Source organism: Sus scrofa, chromosome 5 (genome assembly GCF_054392235.1).
Source record: "Sus scrofa isolate SSC_HxYL_T2T_F1_AM1 chromosome 5, Sscrofa_HxYL_maternal_Yorkshire_Landrace_v2.0, whole genome shotgun sequence".
Lineage (NCBI taxonomy): Eukaryota > Metazoa > Chordata > Mammalia > Artiodactyla > Suidae > Sus > Sus scrofa.
In genome coordinates, this window is record NC_139387.1 from 42631574 (window position 1) to 42653309 (window position 21736).

The following is a 21736-nucleotide window of genomic DNA, read 5'->3' on the forward strand; positions in this document are numbered from 1 at the left end:
CACACACCATGACCGGGTAGGGTTCATCCCAGGTTCATAAGGATGGTTCAACATACACAAATCAACTAATGTCATACACCACTTTAATAAAAGAAAAGTCAAAAATCATATGATCATCTCAATAGAAGCAGAAAAAGCATTTGACAAGGTCCAACATCCATTCATGATAAAAATGCTTACCAAAGTAGGTATAGAGAGAACATACCTGAACATAATCAAAGCCATTTATGACAAACCCACAGCAAATATAATACTCAACGGAGAAAAACTGAAATCCTTCTCACTAAAATCTGGAACAAGACAGGGATGCCCATGCTCACCACTGTTATTCGACATAGTACAGGAAGTCCTAGCCACAGCAATTAGACAAACAAAATAAATAAAAGGCATCCAAATAGGAAGAGAAGAGATAAAACTGTCACTGTATGCAGATGACATTATACTATACATAGAAAACCCTAAGGACTCAACCCAAAAACTACTTGAACTGATTAATTCAGCAAAGTAGCAGAATCAGTCGCATTTCTGTATGCTAACAATGAAATAATAGAAAAGGAATACAAAAAAAAAATACCTTTCAAAATTGCACCCCCAAAAATCAAATACCTGGGAATACACCTGACCAAGGAGGTAAAGGACTTATATGCCGAGAACTATAAAACTTTAATCAAGGAAATTAAAGAAGATGTAATGAAATGGAAAGATATTCCACATTCATGGATTGGAAAAATCAATACTGTAAAAATGGCCATACTACCCAAAGCAATCTACAGATTCAATGCAATCCCTATCAAATGACCCATGACATTTTCCACAGAACTAGAACACACAATCCCACAATTTATATGGAACCACAAAAGACCCAGAATTGCCAAAGCAATCCTGAGAAACAAAAACCAAGAAGGAGGCATAACTCTCCCAGACTTCAAGCAATATTACAATGCCACAGTCATCAAAACAGTGTGGTACTGGTGTCAAAAGAGACAGACATAACAATGGAACAGAATAGAAAATGTCAAACTCCTAGAAGAGAACATAGGCAAAACACCCTCTGACATCAACCTTTCAAATGTTTTCTCAGGTCATTCTCCTGAAGCAACAGAAATAAGTGCCAAAATAAACCAATGGGACCTAATCAAACTGACAAGCTTTTGCACAGCAAAGGAAACCCAAAAGAAAACAAAAAGATCACTTACAGAATGGGAGAAAATAGTTTCAAATGATGCAGCGGACAAGGGCTTAATATCTAGAATATATAAACAACTTATACAACCCAACAGCAAAAAAGCCAATCAATCAATGGAAAAATGGGCAAAAGACCTGAATAGACATTTCTCCAAGGAAGATATACAGATGGCCAACAAGCACATGAAAAAATGCTCAACATCACTGGTTATTAAAGAAATGCAAATCAAAACTACCATGAGATACCACCTCCCACCAGTCAGAATGGCCATCATTAAGAAGTCCACAAATAACAAGGGCTGGAGGGGGTGTGGAGAAAAGGGAACCCTCCTGCACTGTTGGTGGGAATGTAAACTGGTACAGCCACTATAGAGAACAGTTTGGAGATACCTTAGAAATCTGTACATAGAACTACCATAGGAGAAGTTCCCGTCATGGCACAGTGGGTAATAAATCCGACTAGGAACCATGATGTTGGGTTCAATCCCTAGCCTTGCTCATTGGGTTAAGGATCCAGCATTGCTATGAGCTGTGGTGTAGGTCGAAGACACGGCTTGGATCCCGCATTGCTGTTGCTCTGGCGTAGGCTGGTAGCTGCAGCTCCGATTAGACCCCTAGCCTGGGAACCTCCATATGCCGTGGGAGCAGCCCTAGAAAAGGCAAAAAAAAAAAAAAAATTACTACCATATGACCAGCACTCCCACTCTTTGGCATATATCCGGACAAAACTTTCCTTAAAAAAGACACATGCATCTGCATGTTCATTGCACTAGTATTCACAATAGCCAGGACATGGAAACAACCCAAATGTCCATCACCAGAAATTGGATTAGGAAAATGTGGTATATATACACAATGGAATACTACTCAGCCATAAAAAAGAATAAAATAATGCCCTTTGCAGCAACATGTATGGAACTAGAGACTCTCATACTGAGTGAAATAAGTCAGAAGGAAAAATACAAATACTAAATGATATCACTTATAACTGGAATCTAATATACATTGCAAAAGAACCTTTCTACAGAAAAGAAAATCATAGACTTGGAGAATAGACTTGTGCCTCCCCCGAGGGGAGAGGGATGGCGTGCGAGGGATTGGGCGCTTGGGTTAAGGGATGCAAACTATTGTTCTTGGAATGGATTTACAATGAGATCCTGCTGTGTTGCACCTAGACCTATGTCTAGATACTTACATCGCAACGCAACAATAGGAGGAAAAATTATGTATACATGTATGTGTAACTTGGTCCCCATGCTGTACAGTGGAAAAAAAAATATATATATATATATAAGAATACAATTGAACTGGAGTTCCTGTCATGGCTCAGTGGTTAACGAATCCGACTAGGAACCATGAGGTTGCAGGTTCAATCCCTGGCCTTGCTCAGTGGGTTAAGGATCTGGCATTGCTGTGAGCTGTGGATCACAGACACAGCTCGGATCCCGCGTTGCTGTGGCTGTGGTATAGGCCGGCGGCTACAGCTCCGATTGCACCCTAGCCTGAGAACCTCCATATGCCGAGGGAGCAGCCCAAGAAATGGCAAAAAGACAAAAAAAAAAAAAAAAAAAAAAAAAAAAAAAAAGAGAGAGAGAGAGAATACAATTGAACTAAAGCCAAAAGTTTCAGTTGCAAAAAAATTTAAGGGCTCAAAATAATGTCTAAAGACAGGCTCACTTTGTTTTACCTTATTAAAAAAAAAAAAGAATTCCATCAACATTATTCAGAAACAAAATGGTATTAAGGAAAGTTTCAGACAGCATATAGTGTTATATTACAGACATACTCAATAATTTGGGAAATGGATGAGAAAAGATTAAAACTCAAAAAGGGAAATAAATTAAATTTTAAATTTTTGAAAGGTATATATGTGTTCTGAAAATCAAAATCACACCCCTTTAGGATTAAGAGATTTTCATCTCTTTTAGAAGATTTTGTTTCTAATGTGCCCTGTATAATATAATGAGGCAAATATACCTTCTAAAACCCTATAAAAATTATCTGTAGTATAGTTAAAAAACATCTCTACAAACCAAGGAACTGGTGAATTCTGGCGTTTCTTTTGTCTGAAGACAAATAAATAAATAATTATTCAAGTAATTTGGTTTTTTAATCACTTATGTTAAATTGTTGACTCCTATGGACTAAACTGTTTAGATCTTTTTCTTCTCAACTAAAGCAACCACCAACTTCCCTCAGCTATAAATATTAAAAATCATTTTTGGAGTTCCTGTTGTGGCTCAGTGGTTAACGAATCCGACGAGGAACATGAGGTTGCCGGTTTGATCCCTGGCCTGGGAACATGAGGTTGCCGGTTTGATCCCTGGCCTTGTTCAGGGGGTTAAGGATCTGGTGTTGCCGAGGGCTGTGGTGTAGGTCACAGACTCGGCTCAGATCTGGCATTGCTGTGGCTCTGGCCTAGGCGGGTGGCTACAGGTCTGATTAGACCCCTAGGCTGGGAACCTCCATATGCCATGGGTATGGCCCCAGAAAAGATAAAAAGACAAAAAAAAAAAAAAATTTCTAAAAGTCATTTTTAAATGTATTCTTAACGTGGTTGAGAGTCTGTACATATTGCCAAATACCTAGGAATTTCCACATAACGGAGTGATTTATGCTGTTGTTAAAAGAGAAGCCAAGTGATTTTATATTTCAAATCTCCTTGTATTACTTAAGGTTTTCCAGAGAAACAGAACCAGAAGGTAAGGAGGTGGGGGGGCAAGGATGAAGAAAAAGAAGGGACTATTTTTTTTTTTTTTTGTGATAGCTGCATCTGTGGCAAATATAAGTTCTTGGACCAGGGATCGAATCCAAGCTGCAGCTGTAACCTAAGCTGCAGCTGTGGCAACATTGGGTCTTTTAAGCCCACTGCAGTGAGGCAGGGATCCACAACTCCACACAACTTGAGTTGCTGCAGGTGGATTCTTAACTCACTGTACCACATTGGGAACTACAAGAAAGAAGATATTTTAAGGAATTGGCTTCCATGTTTGTGGTGTCTGTAGGAAAAGCTGACAAGATGGAGTGTCAAAAATTGCTGCTGCAGTCTTGAGTCTAAAGTCTGGGAAATCAGGCAGAATACCTGTGTGGAGTCTAAAGGCAGAATTCCTTCTTCAGGAATTCCTCTCTACTCATAAGGCCTTCAACTGATTGAATGCAGCCCATCCACTCTGTAGAGGGTAATCTGCTTCCCTTAAAGTCAACTGACTATAAATATTAATCATGGAGTTCCCATCGTGGTGCAGCAGAAAGGAATCCAACTAGGAACCATGAGATTGCCGGTTCTATCCCTGGCTTTGGTCAGTGGGTTAGGGATCTGGCATTGCTATGACCTGTGGTGTAGGTTGCAGATGCAGCTCGGATCCTGCATTGCTGTGGCTGTGGTGTAGGCCAGCAGCTGTAGCTTCAATTTGACCCCTAGCCTGGGAACCTCCATATGCCATGGGTACAGCCCTGAAAAGACATAAAAAAGACCAAAAAAAAAATGTTAATCACAACTAAATAATACCGTTATAGCAATATCCAGACTAGTGTTTGAACAAACATCAACTACCATATCTAGCCACATTGACATAAAATTAACATCACACTACTATTCAGTATAATGTACACAGAGTCATTATCTTTTTTAGTAAAATAAACCATTGCTGTTTGCTTAACTACTGTATTGTTAAAATTTGAGTCCATAATTAACTACTTCTTAACTTGCAGTTTGAAATAAATTAAGGTAAACTGATATGTATATAGCATACTTTTCTACCCATTATTTGTTGTTGTACTGTTTTCATGGATTTTTAAATAAACTTTTTTTATTAATAACTAAAATTTCTTCTGATTTTTGATAGATTACTCCATTACGTCTTCAGACTCCTTACTCATCCAAGAGCATATAAGTTTTCTTAGGTTAGATGAACTGAAATTCTACAGGCCACATTAAGAAATGAATTTTTACAGAATTACACCTTCTGATTTGGAATAAATATTTGTCAGAGAGTATTACATTAGCACTGCTACAGGAATTTATAAGTAGTGGCAGTTCTCAGATAATGGTATCTCTATACGCAGAGTTTTCTACCTACTCTGAAGCTGTGAGCAGAGGCTGAGCAGGTGGAGTGCCTCTGCCCTACCAATGGTGTTTCCCCTCATAAGCAAGAAGAGAAAATTCTGGACCAAGGAAATGTCTTTTCTTTGTGATCATAACCATGGGCTCTTTCTATGACATCTTAGGGGGTCTGGCATCACTTTAGTTCTTTTACTCTGAGCAGATCTTGCTTATAATAGTGACCGTGAGTAACCTTCCTATTTCACTGAGTTTGGAATCACTAGAAAACAACTGTGGAATTGGCCTTTTTAAATTACTGAGGGGTGTTAACCTAGGATTTGAACAGTGCATTTTTCTAGGGATCCTATTGTCCTACTTGGCTAGGCTTGATGTTTCCACAAATTGTCTAAATTGGGCTTGGTGTATCCCATTCTTACCCCTTGACAGGTGGTGAAAAGATGGTTTAAAGGGTAATCTCCATAGGTTTTTTTTTTTAATTATTATGTATCCCTATCAGTAAATAAATATTGTAGCATGACCAACATTCCTGGTTTGCCTGACAGGGGTTTTAGGACAGAAGAAAACATGATAAACCCAGGACATTCCCTAACAAACCAAACTACCCTAAGCTTGAACCAAAAATATGTATGTACCACTTAATTACATGTACCATGTGTGTTTCTATAATAGAGTGATATATATATATTAAAATACACAAAAACTAAACCTGAAAAAGATGACATAGAAATAAATTTAAAAATAACTGCAAAAGGATGTTTATGTCAGGAAGACAAGAATCAGTATTGTTTGTATGTACTTGTGTCTTTTCAGCTATAACTAATCTGCAATATCCTTTTAGCTATTTTTGCAAGACATTAAGATCATTTTGTGGTGGTTGGCTTAGTTAAACTAGGTAAGATAACCTGTAATAAAATCTACCTGAATTCACACAGTGCAGCAAAAGAAACAAATCCCATAATCATCACTAGTGGGAAATTCCCATTTTTCCTCAGGAAAGTTCCATTCACTTGACAATGCCCCTTAGTCAAAAACTACCAGGAACTACCAGGAGTTGCCTACATTGCACTTCTCATTGTAGCTATTGAGACCTCACCAATTATCATAATAATAACTCTATAATATGAATTAAGAATGCATACTGTGTCTGGTAAAATGCTGTGTTAAAAATGTATTTTAGTCCTTGATCATATAATAAGTGAAAATTAGTATTTGTTGAGTATTAATTTAATAATAGTAATAACTAATACAAAGTAATGTTTACATCGTGCCAAGTACTTAGTGCTTCATATTTAATAATTTATATAATTCTCTCAATAAATCCGTGAGGTAGATGCTCTTTTTTTTTTTTTTTTTTTGTCTTTTTGCCTTTTCTAGGGCCGATTCCCATGGCATATGGAGGTTCCCAGGCTTGGGGTCTAATCAGAGCTGTAGCCACTGGCCTACACCAGAGCGTCTGCCACCTACACCACAGCTCATGGCAACACCAGATCCTTAACCCACTGAGCAAGGCCAGGGATCAAACCCGCAACCTCATGGTTCCTAGTCAGATTCGTTAACCACTGAGCCACAATGGGAACCCCAGTAGATGCCATTAATTTTCATTTCTCAAACTATCAGTAGATTTAAATATTTTCATAAGCAACATTCTAATTTATAAACATATATTTTGAGATTTATTCAGATAGTGTGGGAAAATTCTCTCTTTGGTGGGAGAATTCCTAGGACTTGTTGCATATATACAACCATGCCAAGTAAATATTAAGCTCCAGAATACAGGAGTAAATTTAAGAGTCAAAACTCTATATAAATAATTTCCAGATTTATACTCAATTTTATGACTTTGACTTTTAGATAGAGGCAAACTGTAGTTTAGTTCCTGAAACTCAAATTGATGCAGGAATCTGGTTGCATACAATCTATCACCTCAATATGTAAAAAGAAGAGATGCAGTATGGGCAGTATGAATATTTCCACATTTCCATTACCTAGTTTTGGCTCTTTTTTTTTTTTTTTTTTTCTTGGTGGTCAATTGCCTGTTCATTTCCATTCATTTCTCTAAAGGTGCTGCTCATCTTCTTTAAAATTTTAATTGATTCTTAAATGTGCTCTAACGGTATATCAGTGATTTTATTTATTTACTTATTTATTTATTTATTTTTATTTATTTTTGTCTTTTTGCCATTTCTTGGGCCGCTCCTGCGGCATATGGAGGTTCCCAGGCTAGGGGTCCAATCGGAGCTGTGGCCGCCAGCCTCCACCAGAGCCACAGCAACGCAGGATCCCAGCCGCGTCTGCAACCTACACCACAGCTCATGGCAACACTTGATCGTTAACCCACTGAGCAAGGGCAGGGATTGAAACTGCAACCTCATGGATCCTAGTCGGATTCGTTAACCACTGCGCCACGACGGGAACTCCTGATTTTAATTCTTTGATACTTACCTAGCAAGTCTCTTTCTCAGTTGTCCTTTATTTACATTTTAATAAAATCCACCTTTCCACTCTTGAATAATGTATTCTATTTGCAGCATCATTTTGGTTTTCTCTTGCACCATTATCATAATTTGTATTTCTGAATTATGGGAAAGGTCAACCAAATGAGGACTGACAGAAAAGTTAAAAAAAAAGTAGGAAAAAGAATCAGTAAAGTAAAAGTAATGTAAAAGTAATATATCTTCCCAATAACATCTATACAGAGAACAAAATAACACCCATCAGTATCATTAGTCGTATTTCATGATCATTTTCCTTAAAAAATGTATTTTTAAGCCTGCTAGCTTTTATCAAAATCAGAGTATAGGATTAAAGTATTATTTCCTTAAAATTTCAAGCACAATGTACAGAAACTGAAAACTTAAGGAAGTCCAAAATCATCTGAGAAAACAAAGACACTTAAAGTCTATTTACTAAAATTGCCCTTATTTTTTAAGAGAAAGCAGTATCTCTTTTAAACACAACAGAAAAGTAAACCGGTATTCAAAAGGTACATTAGCAGCAGATAACGTGACATTTAATTTTCACATTGCTTATTTTAAAAAAGTGATTCTGTTAATATCCTCAAATAATTCCAATGCCTTCAAGAAACTTAGTGTGTAAATTATTTTGTCCCTTTCAAAATTAAGAAATTCTTTGAGGCCTAGCTGAAAGTTTAGACTTTTTTAAAAAGTCACAAGCTATAGGAGTTCTCGTCATGGCTCAGTGGTTAACAAATCCGACTAGGAACCATGAGGTTGCAGGTTCGATCCCTGGCTTTGCTCAGGATCCGGCATTGCCATGAGCTGTGGTGTAGGTTGCAGACACGGCTCGGATCTGGCGTTGCTGTGGCTCTGGTGTAGGCCAGTGGCTACAGTTCTGATTAGACCCCTAGCCTGGGAACCTCCACATGCCGCGAGTGCAGCCCCAGAAAAGACAGAAAGACCAAAAAAAAAAAAAAAAAAAAAGTCACAAGCTACCAAAAAAATATGTGAGAAAACTAATACATTTTTGGTACTGATGTATAATCTGTGATTTAATAGATATGTTCAACAGTGATTAATTAATTCTCAAGTGTTTTACGCATCTTTAAAGTTTTTGAGAAAAAATATTTTAGGAGTTCCCTGGTGGCTTTGTGGGTTAAGGATCTGGCATTGTCGTGCTATGGTTCTGGTTACTGCTGTGGCATGAACTTGATCTTTTGCCGAGACCAGCTCAGCAGGATGGGGCTGAAGAACAGGTGCTATGGAACTTAAGGAAAAAAAGTTAACATAAAACAAGACACAGAGACATTTATCTTAAGTAAAGGTGGGAACTGGGGGACTTAATGTCTCAGGGACCAAGAGCCCTGCCTCAAGAAACCACACTGCTTTTATTGTGTTCTTGAGGATTATGTCAAGTGAAAAGGGGAGTTGTAGGTGCAGAATATAGGGTGTTTTTTTTTTTTTTTTCTAAGTTCTTTTATTATTTTAAAAGTCACTTAGCTGGTAGATGGTTAAACTTTAAACTTTAGGCATTTAAGAATCATTAGCATTTGAGTTAGCTCTCTATGCATAGCATTTCAGAGAATCCTCACTGTGCTTCCACAAAGGGCATGCCTATTTGTGGCAACCCTGTGTGCCTAGGTTTGCACCTTGGTTCTCTTTTCTAATGCATATTCTGTTAACGACCACTCATAAACCACTTGGCCATGAGGGTCCTCTTTCTCTTATTCTTTAGAGGACATATCATGCTTGTGCAAATGGAGTGCCAATCTGCACAGGTCTGGTGTGCCTAGACCAAGGTACTATGTCCTCATTCAGCTGACCCCGCGAATAACCCATGCCCTTAGGTCTTTGTTCTTAAGCTTAAGTCATTTACCATCACTATGACTGTTTCTCAAGCAGGAAGACGGACAAAGTAAGGAAGGACAAGATGGAGTTTTCAGCAAAGAGGCTAAGAAAATATTATAAAAACATGTCTTGCAACAATCTTTGGTCTGGGAACTCCCACATGCCATGGGCACAACCACATATATATACTGACAGATCTTAAAGGTGGAATATTTGCAAAACATCCTCAGCAAAGCTAGCCTCTTTCTAGGCAAACCACATTAAGTATCTTCATGTATCCTACCTCTGCCCTCCCACGCTAGTCACCTGGGTTTGAAAACTAGCTCTACCATTAATGACTGAGTGACTTTAAACAAATTACTTTCTTTTTCTCAGCTTTCCATCTGTAAAATGGCGATAATACAAATATCTGTTTCTCAAGGTTTTTATGATTTAAATGCGTTGATATTTTTCCAAACATTGAAAATGGCATTCGATAGTTCTGGAATCAACACTGCGAATGTAACTGTCACTGAATTTTACACGAAAAAAATAATTAAAACGGTAAATTTTATGTTATGTAAATTTTACAATAGAAAATAATAAACAAATAACATAGCTTCTGATACAGAGTAAGAATTTTTAAAGTAAATTTTAAAATAGCAGAGGTCCCTTTGTGGCTCACTGGAAATGAACCTGACTAGTATCCATGAGGATACAGAACTTTTCCCTGTCCTCACTAAAAAAAAATTTTTTTAAGTAGGATTTATTACTCTGTATTATAATTATTGATGATTTGTCTTATCTTTTTTTTTTTTTTCTGTCTTTTTAGGGCCCCATCCACAGCATTTGGAAGTTCCCAGACTAGGGGTAGAATCAGAGCTGTAGCTGCTGGCCTATCCCACAGCCACAGCAACATGGGATCCAAGCTGCATCTGCGACCTACACCACAGCTCACAGCAACGCCGGATCCTTGACCCACTGAGCAAAGGCCAGGGGTCGAACCCACGCCCTCATGGATACTAGTCGGGTTCATTACCACTAAGCCACAATGGGAATTACAGTATCATTTTTAACTAAAAGCTTCATGTGGATAGACTACAAATCTAGTTTGTTGAGAAACTCATAGCTCTGGCACCCAGCATGGGCTCTGACACATAGAGGTCCTAAAGAAATACTCATTAAATTAATGAGTAAGATGTCCAGCAATGGAATGGGCTAAGAGATGGTGACTTCCCTGCTAACGTAATTATTTAAGTGGTAGCTATGATGATCATCTATGAAACATATGTCAGAGAATGTGTCTAATGCATTGGGACTAGCCAATGTATCTAAAATTTCTCCTTAATCTAAGATTGCATTATTCTATTTATCTTGTGCTTTAATATAGCAATTTTCATAGTCTAACAATAGTACCAAGAAAATAAAGGAATTCCATCTTTCTACACTTGCCCCCCTTCATCCTCACAATACAATCTGGTCTTACTAAAACACAGCCTTTTCAGATCTCCTGTATTATTATATTCTTTTTCTTTTATTTAGAATGCACTTTCACCTATGTACTTCACTTCACTTTCTTGATTTCACATTCCCCAGCCAGGCTTACCAGATCCTCAAAAAGGATGTTAGTTGCCCCATACATGCTACAATAGCAATTTAATATATCCCATAGTAAAAAAAAAAAAAAAAAAGCTAGCAAAAATCACTGATTTGCTAGTTCTCCAAACTACAAGCTACTTGGAAGCAAGGTCTGTTTCTTGTCAATGATTTCTTATCCACCTAACACATCGCCTGGTAATAAACATTTATCAAAAAAATTCAGGTGGAATGAGTTCCCGTTGTGGTGCAGTGGTTAAAGAATCTGACTAGGAACCATGAGGTTGCGGGTTCGATCTCTGGCCTTACTCAGTGGGTTAAGGATCTGGCATTGCCATGAGCTGTGGTTGTAGGTCGAAGATGCGGCTCGGATCTGGCGTTGCTGTGGCTCTGGCGTAGGCCAGTGGCTACAGCTCCAATTAGACCCCTAGCCTGGGAACCTCCATATGAGGCAAAATACAAAAAAAAAAAAAAAAAAAAAAGAATTCAGACAGAAATGAAACCAGCGTGTTAGGTCTACTGCTTTCAATTGAGTATACCATAGATAATTTTTAAAACATCGGTCTTTAGATATTTTCAGTCAACCAGTTGCAATGCTTTCTTTGTAGCAAAACTCTGCTCCTGTGTCAATGACTGAATGTCTCCTTAATGCTATCAACCACAACATGTAACATGCAAACATGTTTCTATTTTGTGGTTAGAACTTAATTTTCAAAGGAAGTTTTCTTGAGCAAAATATTTGAAAGGAAACCAGGTCAAAATCTGCTAGGACACTTGCCATTTTGTCTGAAAGAAATGAAAACAAAAAATGAGTTCTTACTTACCGTAAAATTTGTTAGAGAAGATAAATATTGAATATTGATATTCCAGGCACTCGCGGTCTATACGTGCTGATGAGAGTAAAATGAAAATATTTTTATGAGAATTTGATGATCCCTAGTCTACCCTCTACAACTGAGTTTTCCACTCGTCCATTTATCCTGTGGTTTTCCACAAAAGATCATTAAACCACTGAGAGAAAACCTCAGTGAGGAAGTCCGCCTAAAAGAGGATATACTTTTGTTCATGAGAAAAATAAAGGGAGTGTCCTGTCTTAAATTCCCAACCCAACAGGTAAGGATTTTGTAATTGAATGTTCATTGGTATCACAGAAGAATTACAGGGTTCCTCAGGTTAATTATTCAGCAACTGGCATTTACTGTACAGTTGACTCATTAATAAATGAGGACATATCAACCAGTGTGAAAAGCTGACTCTGGATATTTAACTACATTAGTTTAGTGAAAAGCCTGCACTCATATTTAACTCAAGCCTTTGCAGTTCTGGCTGCCACTCAAGTTTTTCTCCACTGTCCGGGGGAAGCGGGGCGCGGCTTGCCTGACCCACCCATAGATTGGCAGGTCACCGGGGCAGGCCGACGCATGCGCAGTGTTCTGTCCGCAGCCGGCTAACCATGGAGACCTCAAGGCCATTAGCCCGAGAGTGGTATGCCCAATGGCTTCCCTTGACACCAGTGGGCCTTTGGAAGATGTGGCTTTGTGAGTTGTGGCTACTACTATTGGGTTCCGGTTTGCCACACGAAGAGGACGTAACGTTCATCAATGAGTATGTGAATCTCCACAATGAACTCCGGGCCAACGTCTTGCCCCGAGGGGCTAACTTGCGCTTCATGGTGAGGCCCGAAGGTGGTTGCCCAAACCCCTCACAGCCCTAGTCAGGACACTACCCGCTCTGCCTCAGAAAGTCTAGGCCACTGCTCCAAGGCTTAAAGAATCGGAGAACCTCTCTTCTAGTTTGGGTTTTAAAATGCACGTAAAGTTATGCATTCAAGAAATAAGAACTATCACTCCAACAGAGTTATTACCAAGATTTTGCACAGGGTCGGGATTAGGGTGGATAGAGGTACTCACCTGAGGTGCAAAATTTAAGGGTGCTTCAATATGAGAAAATGATAATTTAATGCAGTGTTTCTTTGTTTATTTTGTTTTGTTTTTATTTAAAATGCAGGCGTTTCTGTTGTGGCTTGGGGGTTAAGAACTCGACACAGTGTCCCTGAGAATGCGGGTTTGCTCTCTAGCCTTGCTCAGTAGCTTAAGGATCCTTAGGCGTAGTTCGACAAATGGGGGTTCGGATCCGGTGTTGCCCTGGCTGTGGCTGAGCCTCTAGCTGCATCTCCTATCAGCCTACAACCGCGGGAACTTTCATGTGCTGCAAGGTGCGGCCATAAAAAGAAAAAAAAAAAAAAATCAATGCAAAAATATTGATGAAAACTATCCATTTAAACAAAGGAGTTTGAATTTGGGAGAGGCTAGTGAGGCACTCTCAGGATAATGCAAGTGAAAGGTCCGATTCTCTTCTTATTTACATTTTGAATTTTTGTCATGGATAGTATCAACTAATTTTGCCTTTTAGTGATATTTTTACCTTGATTATTGAGTTTTTGGGTAGCCGCCCTAAATTTTGCTTCTAGATTCTCATTCACCTCATCTTGGACTCAGCCCTGGTTTTGCATTCCTTTACATTGTTCAGGCTTCTTTCCCATTTTTCCTCCTATTTCTTTTCAGTCTCATCAACTGTTCCCTCTTTGTTATGGAGTCTTCATGATTGTCATTAAAAATGATTGCAAAATTTGTTTAGCAAATATCAGGCCTTTAGGAGCTTCCAGTTTTACATTGTAAATAATGCAAAGACTGTCTTCCCAGATGTAAGACTTTTCCTCCTTCTGAATTAGTTCCTTAGGAAAATTTCCAGAAATGTGATAAAGAAATTAATAATGTGATTTTTTTTTTTAGTTTATATGATATAGCAATTGCTATTCTAAAGAACTGCCAAATTAGGCAAATATCAGCTGTGTAGAAGTATTCTGTTTTCACCACATCTGACTGGCTTGGGCATTTTCAATCACTTGCTAAATTAATAAATTATGAAAAGGTACTTTGCTTTAATGTTAATTTTAAAATGTCATTTTGATTGGATGTATTTTGTTCTTTCTTGTTCACATTCTTTACCTTTTGTATTGTCAGTAAGTTTCCTCTTCTGTTTATATGTTTTCTTATAAACATATACTAGTATTTGCTAAAGATAGTTTTATCCAAGTCATCTTTTATCTTCAGAATGTAACTAGAATTTGAAGATATTTGAGAGTTATAGCTATATATGTCCCATCCTCTGCGATTGTTTCATCCAAGTTTGAAAATTAACCTTCCTTTTGATAGTGAATAAACACAAAATACTTTTTTTAATCATTTACTTATATATATTTTTTTCTACTGTACAGCATGGTGACCCAGTTACACATACATGTATACATTCTTTTTTCTCACATTATGTGTTCCATCATAAGTGAATAGACAGAGTTCCCAGTGCTACACAGCAGGATCCCAGTGCTCATCCATCCCAAAGGCAATATTCTGCATCTATTTACCCCAAGCTCCCAGTCCTTCCCACTCCCTCCCCTTCCCCCTTGGCAACCACAAGTCTATTCTCTAAGCCCATGATTTTCTTTTCTGTGGAAAGGTATGACCCAGCAATCCCACTCTTGGGCATATATCTGGACAAAACTCTACTTAAAAAATACACCCGCATGTTCATTGCAGCACTATTCACAATAGCCAAGACATGGAATCAACCCAAATGTCCACTGGTAGATGATTGGATCAGGAAGATGTGGTATATACACAATGGAATACTACTTGGCCATAAAAAAGAACAAAATACATTTGAATACAACTTTTTATAGATTTTGTATTCCTAATCCCTAAAACATTTACTTCAAACATGAAGTGTAGAGGATAAGATTGTTCCCCCACAATATATATCTTAATATGTAAACATTTTTGAAGGAACAATGCTTTGGGGAGTTTAAAACTCCACCCTAAATTTTATCCTCTTCTTTCTAAAAGTTGGTGTGTATTTTTCTCATGGATTTTACTAGGATGTAAATAATAACTATAAGTAGTATAGTCTATTATAATATAATAGTATGATTTATATTATATGACTTTGATAGGCTTAGAAATCATACTTTTTTATTGGTTATGCTTAATTAACATTTTAATATGTATACTTGACAAAGTCGAAAGTTAATCAACATCTATAACTGCCTTCCAAATGTTAAAAAGATATTACAACACATAAATTTTGAATGTCTCCTGTCCATGTCCATGCTGTTGTTGTCATCTAGTATTTTTGTTATACCTTGTTTTTAAATTCAAAATTTTTATTGTAAAATATACATAACATAAAGTGTGCCATTTTAACCACCTTTAAGTACAATTCTGTGGCACTAAATACATTCATATTGTTTGGCAATTGTCACCACCATTCCTCTCCAGAACATTTTCATCCTCCCCACTTGAAACTCTGCTCTCATTAAACACTAATTCCCCATTCCTTTCTTCCTGCTGGCAACTATCATTCTACTTTGCCTCATAAATTTGACTACTCCAGATATTTCATATAAGAATCACAAGTATTTGATTATGATTCAGTAAAGTGACTGCTTTATTTCACTTAGCATAATGTCTTCAAAGGTCATCTATGTTGTAGCATGTGTCAGAATTTTCCATCCTTATGTGTATAATGCTGCTGTGGACATAGGTATGTGAATAATATCTGTTCGGTTCCCTGCTTTCACCTCTACTGGGTATATAACCAAAACTGGAATTACCAAACCTTGTAGAAATTCTGTATTTAATTTTTTGAAGAACCGCCATTCTGTTTCCCATAGTGGCTGCGTATTTCACATTCCCACCAACAATGCACAGGGTTTCTATTTCTCCACATCGTTGCCAGACTTGTTGTTTTCTGGTTTGTTTGTTTTTTAAAAAATACATGTAACTATCTTAATGGCTCTGAGGTGGATGTCATTTTGGTTTTGATTTGTATTTACTTAATGATTAGTTATGGTGAGTATCTTTTCAAGTGCTTATTCGCTATTTGTACATCTTCTTTGTAGAAATATCCGTAAAAGTCTTTTGCTCATTTTTTGGTGGTGTTAGGGTATTTTTGTTAGTTTAGTTGAAGGAATTCTTTATATATTCTGAATAAAATCTCTCATCAAATACATGATTTTCAGATGTTTTCTCCCTTTCTATAGATTGCCTTTTCATTCTGTTAACAATATCCTTTGATACACAAAATTTTTAATTTTAATGAAGTCTTGTCTATCAATTTTTTATCTTTTTGCCTGTGCTTTTGGTGACATATGTAAGAAATCATTGCCAAATCCAATGTCATGAAGCTTTCCCTCTTTGTTTCATCTGAGAATTTTATAATTTTAGCTAATAGTTACATTAAAGGGTGATCAACATAACTAAATCATCTGGAAAATTAAAATTAAAACCACAATAAGATATCATTTCACACCTGTTAGAATATCGCTCATTGAAAAAGGCAGAAGATCACAAATGTTGGTGAGGATGTGGAGAAAAATGATCCTTTTTGCTTTGTTGGTGGAAATATATATTGCTGCCACCACTATGGAAAGTGGTATGGAGGCTCCTCAAAAAATTAAAAAGAACCAACGTGTAATCCAGCAATTCCAATCCTAGGTGTATATCCAAAGGAAATGACAATGGGATTATCATAGAGATACCTGCACTCTTATGTTCATTGCAGCAGTACTCATAATAGCCAAGATATGGAAACACCTAAGTGTCCATCAATAGATGAATGAACAAAAAAGAGGTGGTATGTATATATGCAATGGAATATTGTTCAGCCAAGAGAAAGAAGGAAATCCTGCCATTTGAAACAACTTGGATGGAACTTGAAGGCATAATGCTAAGTGAAATAAGCCAGACAGAGAAAGACAAATATTGCATGGTATCAATTATATATGGAATCTGAAAAAAAAGTGGCACTCATAGAAACAGAGTATAGACATATGGTTGCCATGGGTTAGGGATTAAGGGAAGTAGGAAGAGTTTGGTAAAAAGGTACAAACTTTTAGCTATAAAATTAATAAGATATGAAGATCTAATGTAAAACTTGGTGACTCTACTTGATAACACTGTATTATATAATTGAAAAAAAAACCTTTAGCCTCTGTTTTCAGCTGTAATTTTATTCAGGGTTGAGCAAAGGAATTTGTAACTATCGTAACTTATTTGCACACAGTCATGGAAAGCAATAAAGTAAAATGCTTATGAGCTTGGGAATTGAGAGACTTCCTGGGTTTAAATCCCAGCTCCACAATTTACATGCTCTAAGTGGCTATAAGTAAATTCCTCAACTTTGTGTTTTAGTTATCTCCTTTTTGAAACAGAAGCAGTAATAATAATGCATACCTCATAGGGTTATTGTGGACATTAAGTTAAATAATGCATAAATAACACTTAGAATAAACATTAAAAAAAAAACCTAGTTTAAAAATGGGCAGCGATCTTCAGTAGACATTTTTCCAAAGACATATAGGTGGCCAAAAGACACATGAAAAGATGCTGAACATCACTAACTAATCATCAAGGCAATGCAAATCAAAACTATAATGAGACATCACCTCATATCTGTCAGACTGTCTGTCATCAAAAAGACAAGAGATTAGTGTTAGGATGTGTAGAAAAGGGAATCTTTGTGCACTGTTGGTGCAGTGTATATTGGTGCAGCCACTACGGAAGATTGTGTGAAGGTTCCTCAAAAAATTAAAAATAGAACTTCCATACAGTCCAGCAATTTCACTTCTGGGTAGTTTTCCAAAGGGGAAAAAACCCCACTCATTCAAAAAGATATCTGCACACCCATGTTCACTGCAGCATTATTCACAATAGCCAAGATATGAAAGCAACCTAGGTGCCCATCAATAGATGAATGGATAGAGAAGATACGGTATATATACAATGGAATATTACTCAGCCATAAGAAAGAATTAAATCTTGCTATTTGCAACAACATGAATGACACTGTAAGGTATTATGCTAAGTGAAAAAAGTCACACAAAGAAAAATACCACTTATATATGGAAATATACTCATTCTAATATGTGGAATATAAGTATACTTATAAGTATACAAATATATGTGGAATCTAAAAAACAAAGCAAACATGACTAAATGGAAACAGAGTCATAAAGATAACAGACTGGAGATTACCAGAGGTGAGAAGATGGAGGGATGAGTGAAATTGTGAGGAAAGTTAAGAGGTACAAACTTCCAGTTACAAAATAAGTGCTTCAAGGGATGAAATGTATAGCATGGGAAATACAGTCAATAATAATGTTATACGTTTGTATGGTGATGGTAATTAAACTTGTGCTGAACATTTAGTAATGTGTGAAAATATTGAACCACTGTGTTGTTCACTAGGAACTAACATAGTGTTGTACTCAATTATCCTTCCAAAAAACCCCTCACAAAACACCAAACTCATAGAAAAAGAGATAAGATTTGTGGTTACCAGAGGTGGGGGAATTGGAAGGGAAAATTAGATGAAGGTGGTAAAAAGGTACAAACTTCTAGAAACTTCCAGTTATAAGATAAATAAATACTAGGACTATAATGTACAGCGTGATTAATATAATTAACTGCTTTATTTTACATCTGAAATTGTTAAGAGAGTAAATCCTGCGAGCTCATATTTTTTTTTCTTATTTCTATCTGAGATAATGGATGTTCACTAAAATATTATAGTTATCATTTCACGATGTGTTATGCTGTACACCTTAAACTTACACAGTGTTGTGTGTCAATTATACATCAATAAAAATGGAAGGAAAAAAAAACCCACTTAGAGTAGTGACTGGTGCATAGTAAGCATGTGTTGATAAATAGTATGCAAAATTAAGCAGTAGAAATATGATCCAGGTAGCATTGTTTGCAGGTAGGAAAGATCTGAAAGGCCATTAATTGTGGAGTAGTAACCTTTATTACATACTAGTAGCCATCCATACTATGGGATACTATGAAGAGTTTGTAAAAATTAAGTAGATTTAGTCGTACTAATATGAAACAATCTCTCTAAGTGAAAATTGCAGGTGGGAGGCCAATAATGTGTGTAATATGATTAAAACACTGCAAGGACAAAAATCACTAAATACTCATCTAGTGTTAGGGTTAGGGTTAATAATTTATATTTGAACGTGTGTGTGTATAGAGGTAGAGAAATGTATACATAAAAATTTTTTTAACAATGATTACCTTTGGGGAGAGAAATAGTATGGAAAGGGAGGGGATATGCTAAAAGCCTGACTCATTTTCTATAATATATTTTCTGTATTGTATTTATGTATAATCTATGAAATTAACCAACTCTTAAGGAAGTCTTAGTATTGTTTTTCAGAAATATTTACTTTCAGATATACCACAATGTATATATTTTAGCATGTTTGGTTTTACAACTATTTTGTTGACTTTTCTATCTCTATTTTTTTTCTCATCCTTAACTAAACAATGAACTTAATGAGCCTCTAAATATGATAATAGGATATGTTTCTGGATGTTTCCAGAAAATGGAAGGGAGCAGCATCTTGTGATGTTTTCTCACATTTCTGGGAACATCCATGAAACTTTATATATACCTCTTTTATAGCATTTACCAACTATCACTATGTGTTAAAATTGTATGTGCATGTGTGTGCACATGTGTATATACACATACATATATATATGCACACATGTATATACATACGCATATTGTATTATCCCAAGTTGTTCTCCTAACAACAATAAGCAAATGAAGGGCAAAATTTATGTTGACTTCATATTTCATTCCTCACAATACAATAATTTGTGTATAATCAGTGCTCAATAAATAGTTCTTAGATAAATATTTTAAATTATAGTATTATTATGTATAAAAGGCTGGAGATTAAAAATACACATTTTCTGAATAGACTACATGTAAGAGTATTTTACAGTTCTGAACAGACTACATATAAAAGTATTATAGATGCAGAATGTTGCCTTCAGGATGGATTAGCAATAGGATCCTGCTGTGTAGCACTGGGAACTCTGTCTAGTCACTTATGATGGAGCACATAATGTGAGGAAAAAGAATGTATACATGTGTGTGTAACTGGGTCACCATGCTATACAGTAGAAAAAAATATATATAAATAAGTGAAAATAAAATAAAGTAAAAGTATATAATCATTTGCATCATATAACAATCCTATTTTTTGAATTACAAATATATGCCTAGGCCTTTGTTGCAGGAAATAGTTGTTTCATTTATAAATATCTCAAAATCCTTTTCCTTCCATATAAATTCCACAAACCAGACTTGTAAGCACAAAATAAGAATTGTTTTCCTTAAATCTAATTATGAGAACTCAAGGAAAATAATTTAGAGCACAAAGAAACCCTCATTATTATTAATTTGTTTCTTTGCTTTTTGCGTTTTTTTTCCAGACTTGGGATGTAGCTTTGTCACGGACTGCTAGAGCATGGGGGAAAAAATGTGTGTTTGCCCGTAATACTCATTTAGAAGAACTGAAAATGGCCCATCCTCGTTTTAATGGTATTGGTGAAAATATATGGGTCGGCCCTGAAAATGAATTTACTGCAAGTATTGCTATCAGAAGTTGGTTTGCACAGAAGCAAGAGTACAACTTTGAAAGGAACCATTGCTCTGATAACTGTTCTAATTATCTACAGGTATCTGATTTTTATATTATTAATTCAGTAGACTCCTTAATTGCTTTACTACTAAGTTTTTGTTGATTATGTTTCAATTTTATAAATAAACACAAATGGTAAGATTATTACTTCTGATAGAATCAAAATTGTAATCAGCCTTAGGTCTTGTAAATGTTCATAACTTCTATTATTTGAACCATGTAGTTAAAACATTACTTTAAATATAGTAAATCTAATTTCCATACCCAAAGATGAAAAGTGCCTTCTAAAATAACGCACACTGGAAAAGGAAGTAAGAAGCCAACAAACAAAAATTAGTTTTAACTTATTGATTATAAACATAAGTAAAAGATTTAATTTTTTTTGCACAGATCACTACACATACTACTATATAAATGATTAAAATAGTTTAAATGCAAATACATGGTATTACTGACCACCTCATGTCTAACAATTCACCCTATACTTTTTACTCCAGGAACACCAAACTGCTTTTTATTTCCTATATGTACATTTATTATTTACCTTATCACGTTTTATAATCATCTATTTATATATATGCCAGTACAGTAAGGGCAGGGACCTTGTCTTCTCATCCATGTATTCTCACAATAACATGACATCATTTAGGTCTTCAATAAATATTTGTATCAGGAATCAAGTTGTTTTTTGTTTTTTTGTTTTTTTTTACCTTTTCTGGGGCCTCTCCCGCGGCATTTGGAGTTCCCAGGCTAGGGGTCTAATTGGAGCCACGGCAACGTGGGATCCGAGCCACGTCTGCGACCTACAGGATTTGTCAATCACTGTGCCACAACGGGAACTCCAGGAATCAAGAAATTATTTAATTAACTTTCAAGCTTATTTAAAAGATGATTGGGAGTTCCTTTCATGGCTCAGTGATTAACGAACCTGACTAGGAACCATGAGGATGCGAGTTTGATCCTCGGGCTTACACAGTGGGTTAAGGATCCGGCATTGCCACGAGTTGTGGTGTAGGCCAGCAGCTGGATCTTGGATTTGACCCCTAGCGTGGG

The 21736-nt window shown here is 36.4% G+C and overlaps 1 protein-coding gene across 3 annotated transcripts in view; it reads left to right on the top strand.

Annotated features, from left to right (window-relative positions):
- Positions 1-12560: 12560 nt before the first annotated feature.
- Positions 12561-21736, top strand: part of GLIPR1L2 (GLIPR1 like 2) — a 57549-nt gene continuing 48373 nt past the window's right edge. Inside the window, exons 1-2 of one of the 3 annotated variants that reach the window (XM_021093123.2) lie at positions 12561-12799; positions 20475-20720. In XM_021093123.2, coding sequence (XP_020948782.2) covers positions 12581-12799; positions 20475-20720 — 465 coding nt within the window. In that variant the 5' untranslated portion in view covers positions 12561-12580. Of the gene's footprint in view, positions 12800-13134; positions 13343-20474; positions 20721-21736 lie in introns of those variants that run through there. The other 2 variants (XM_085025092.1, XM_085025093.1) reach the window with 2 other exon arrangements.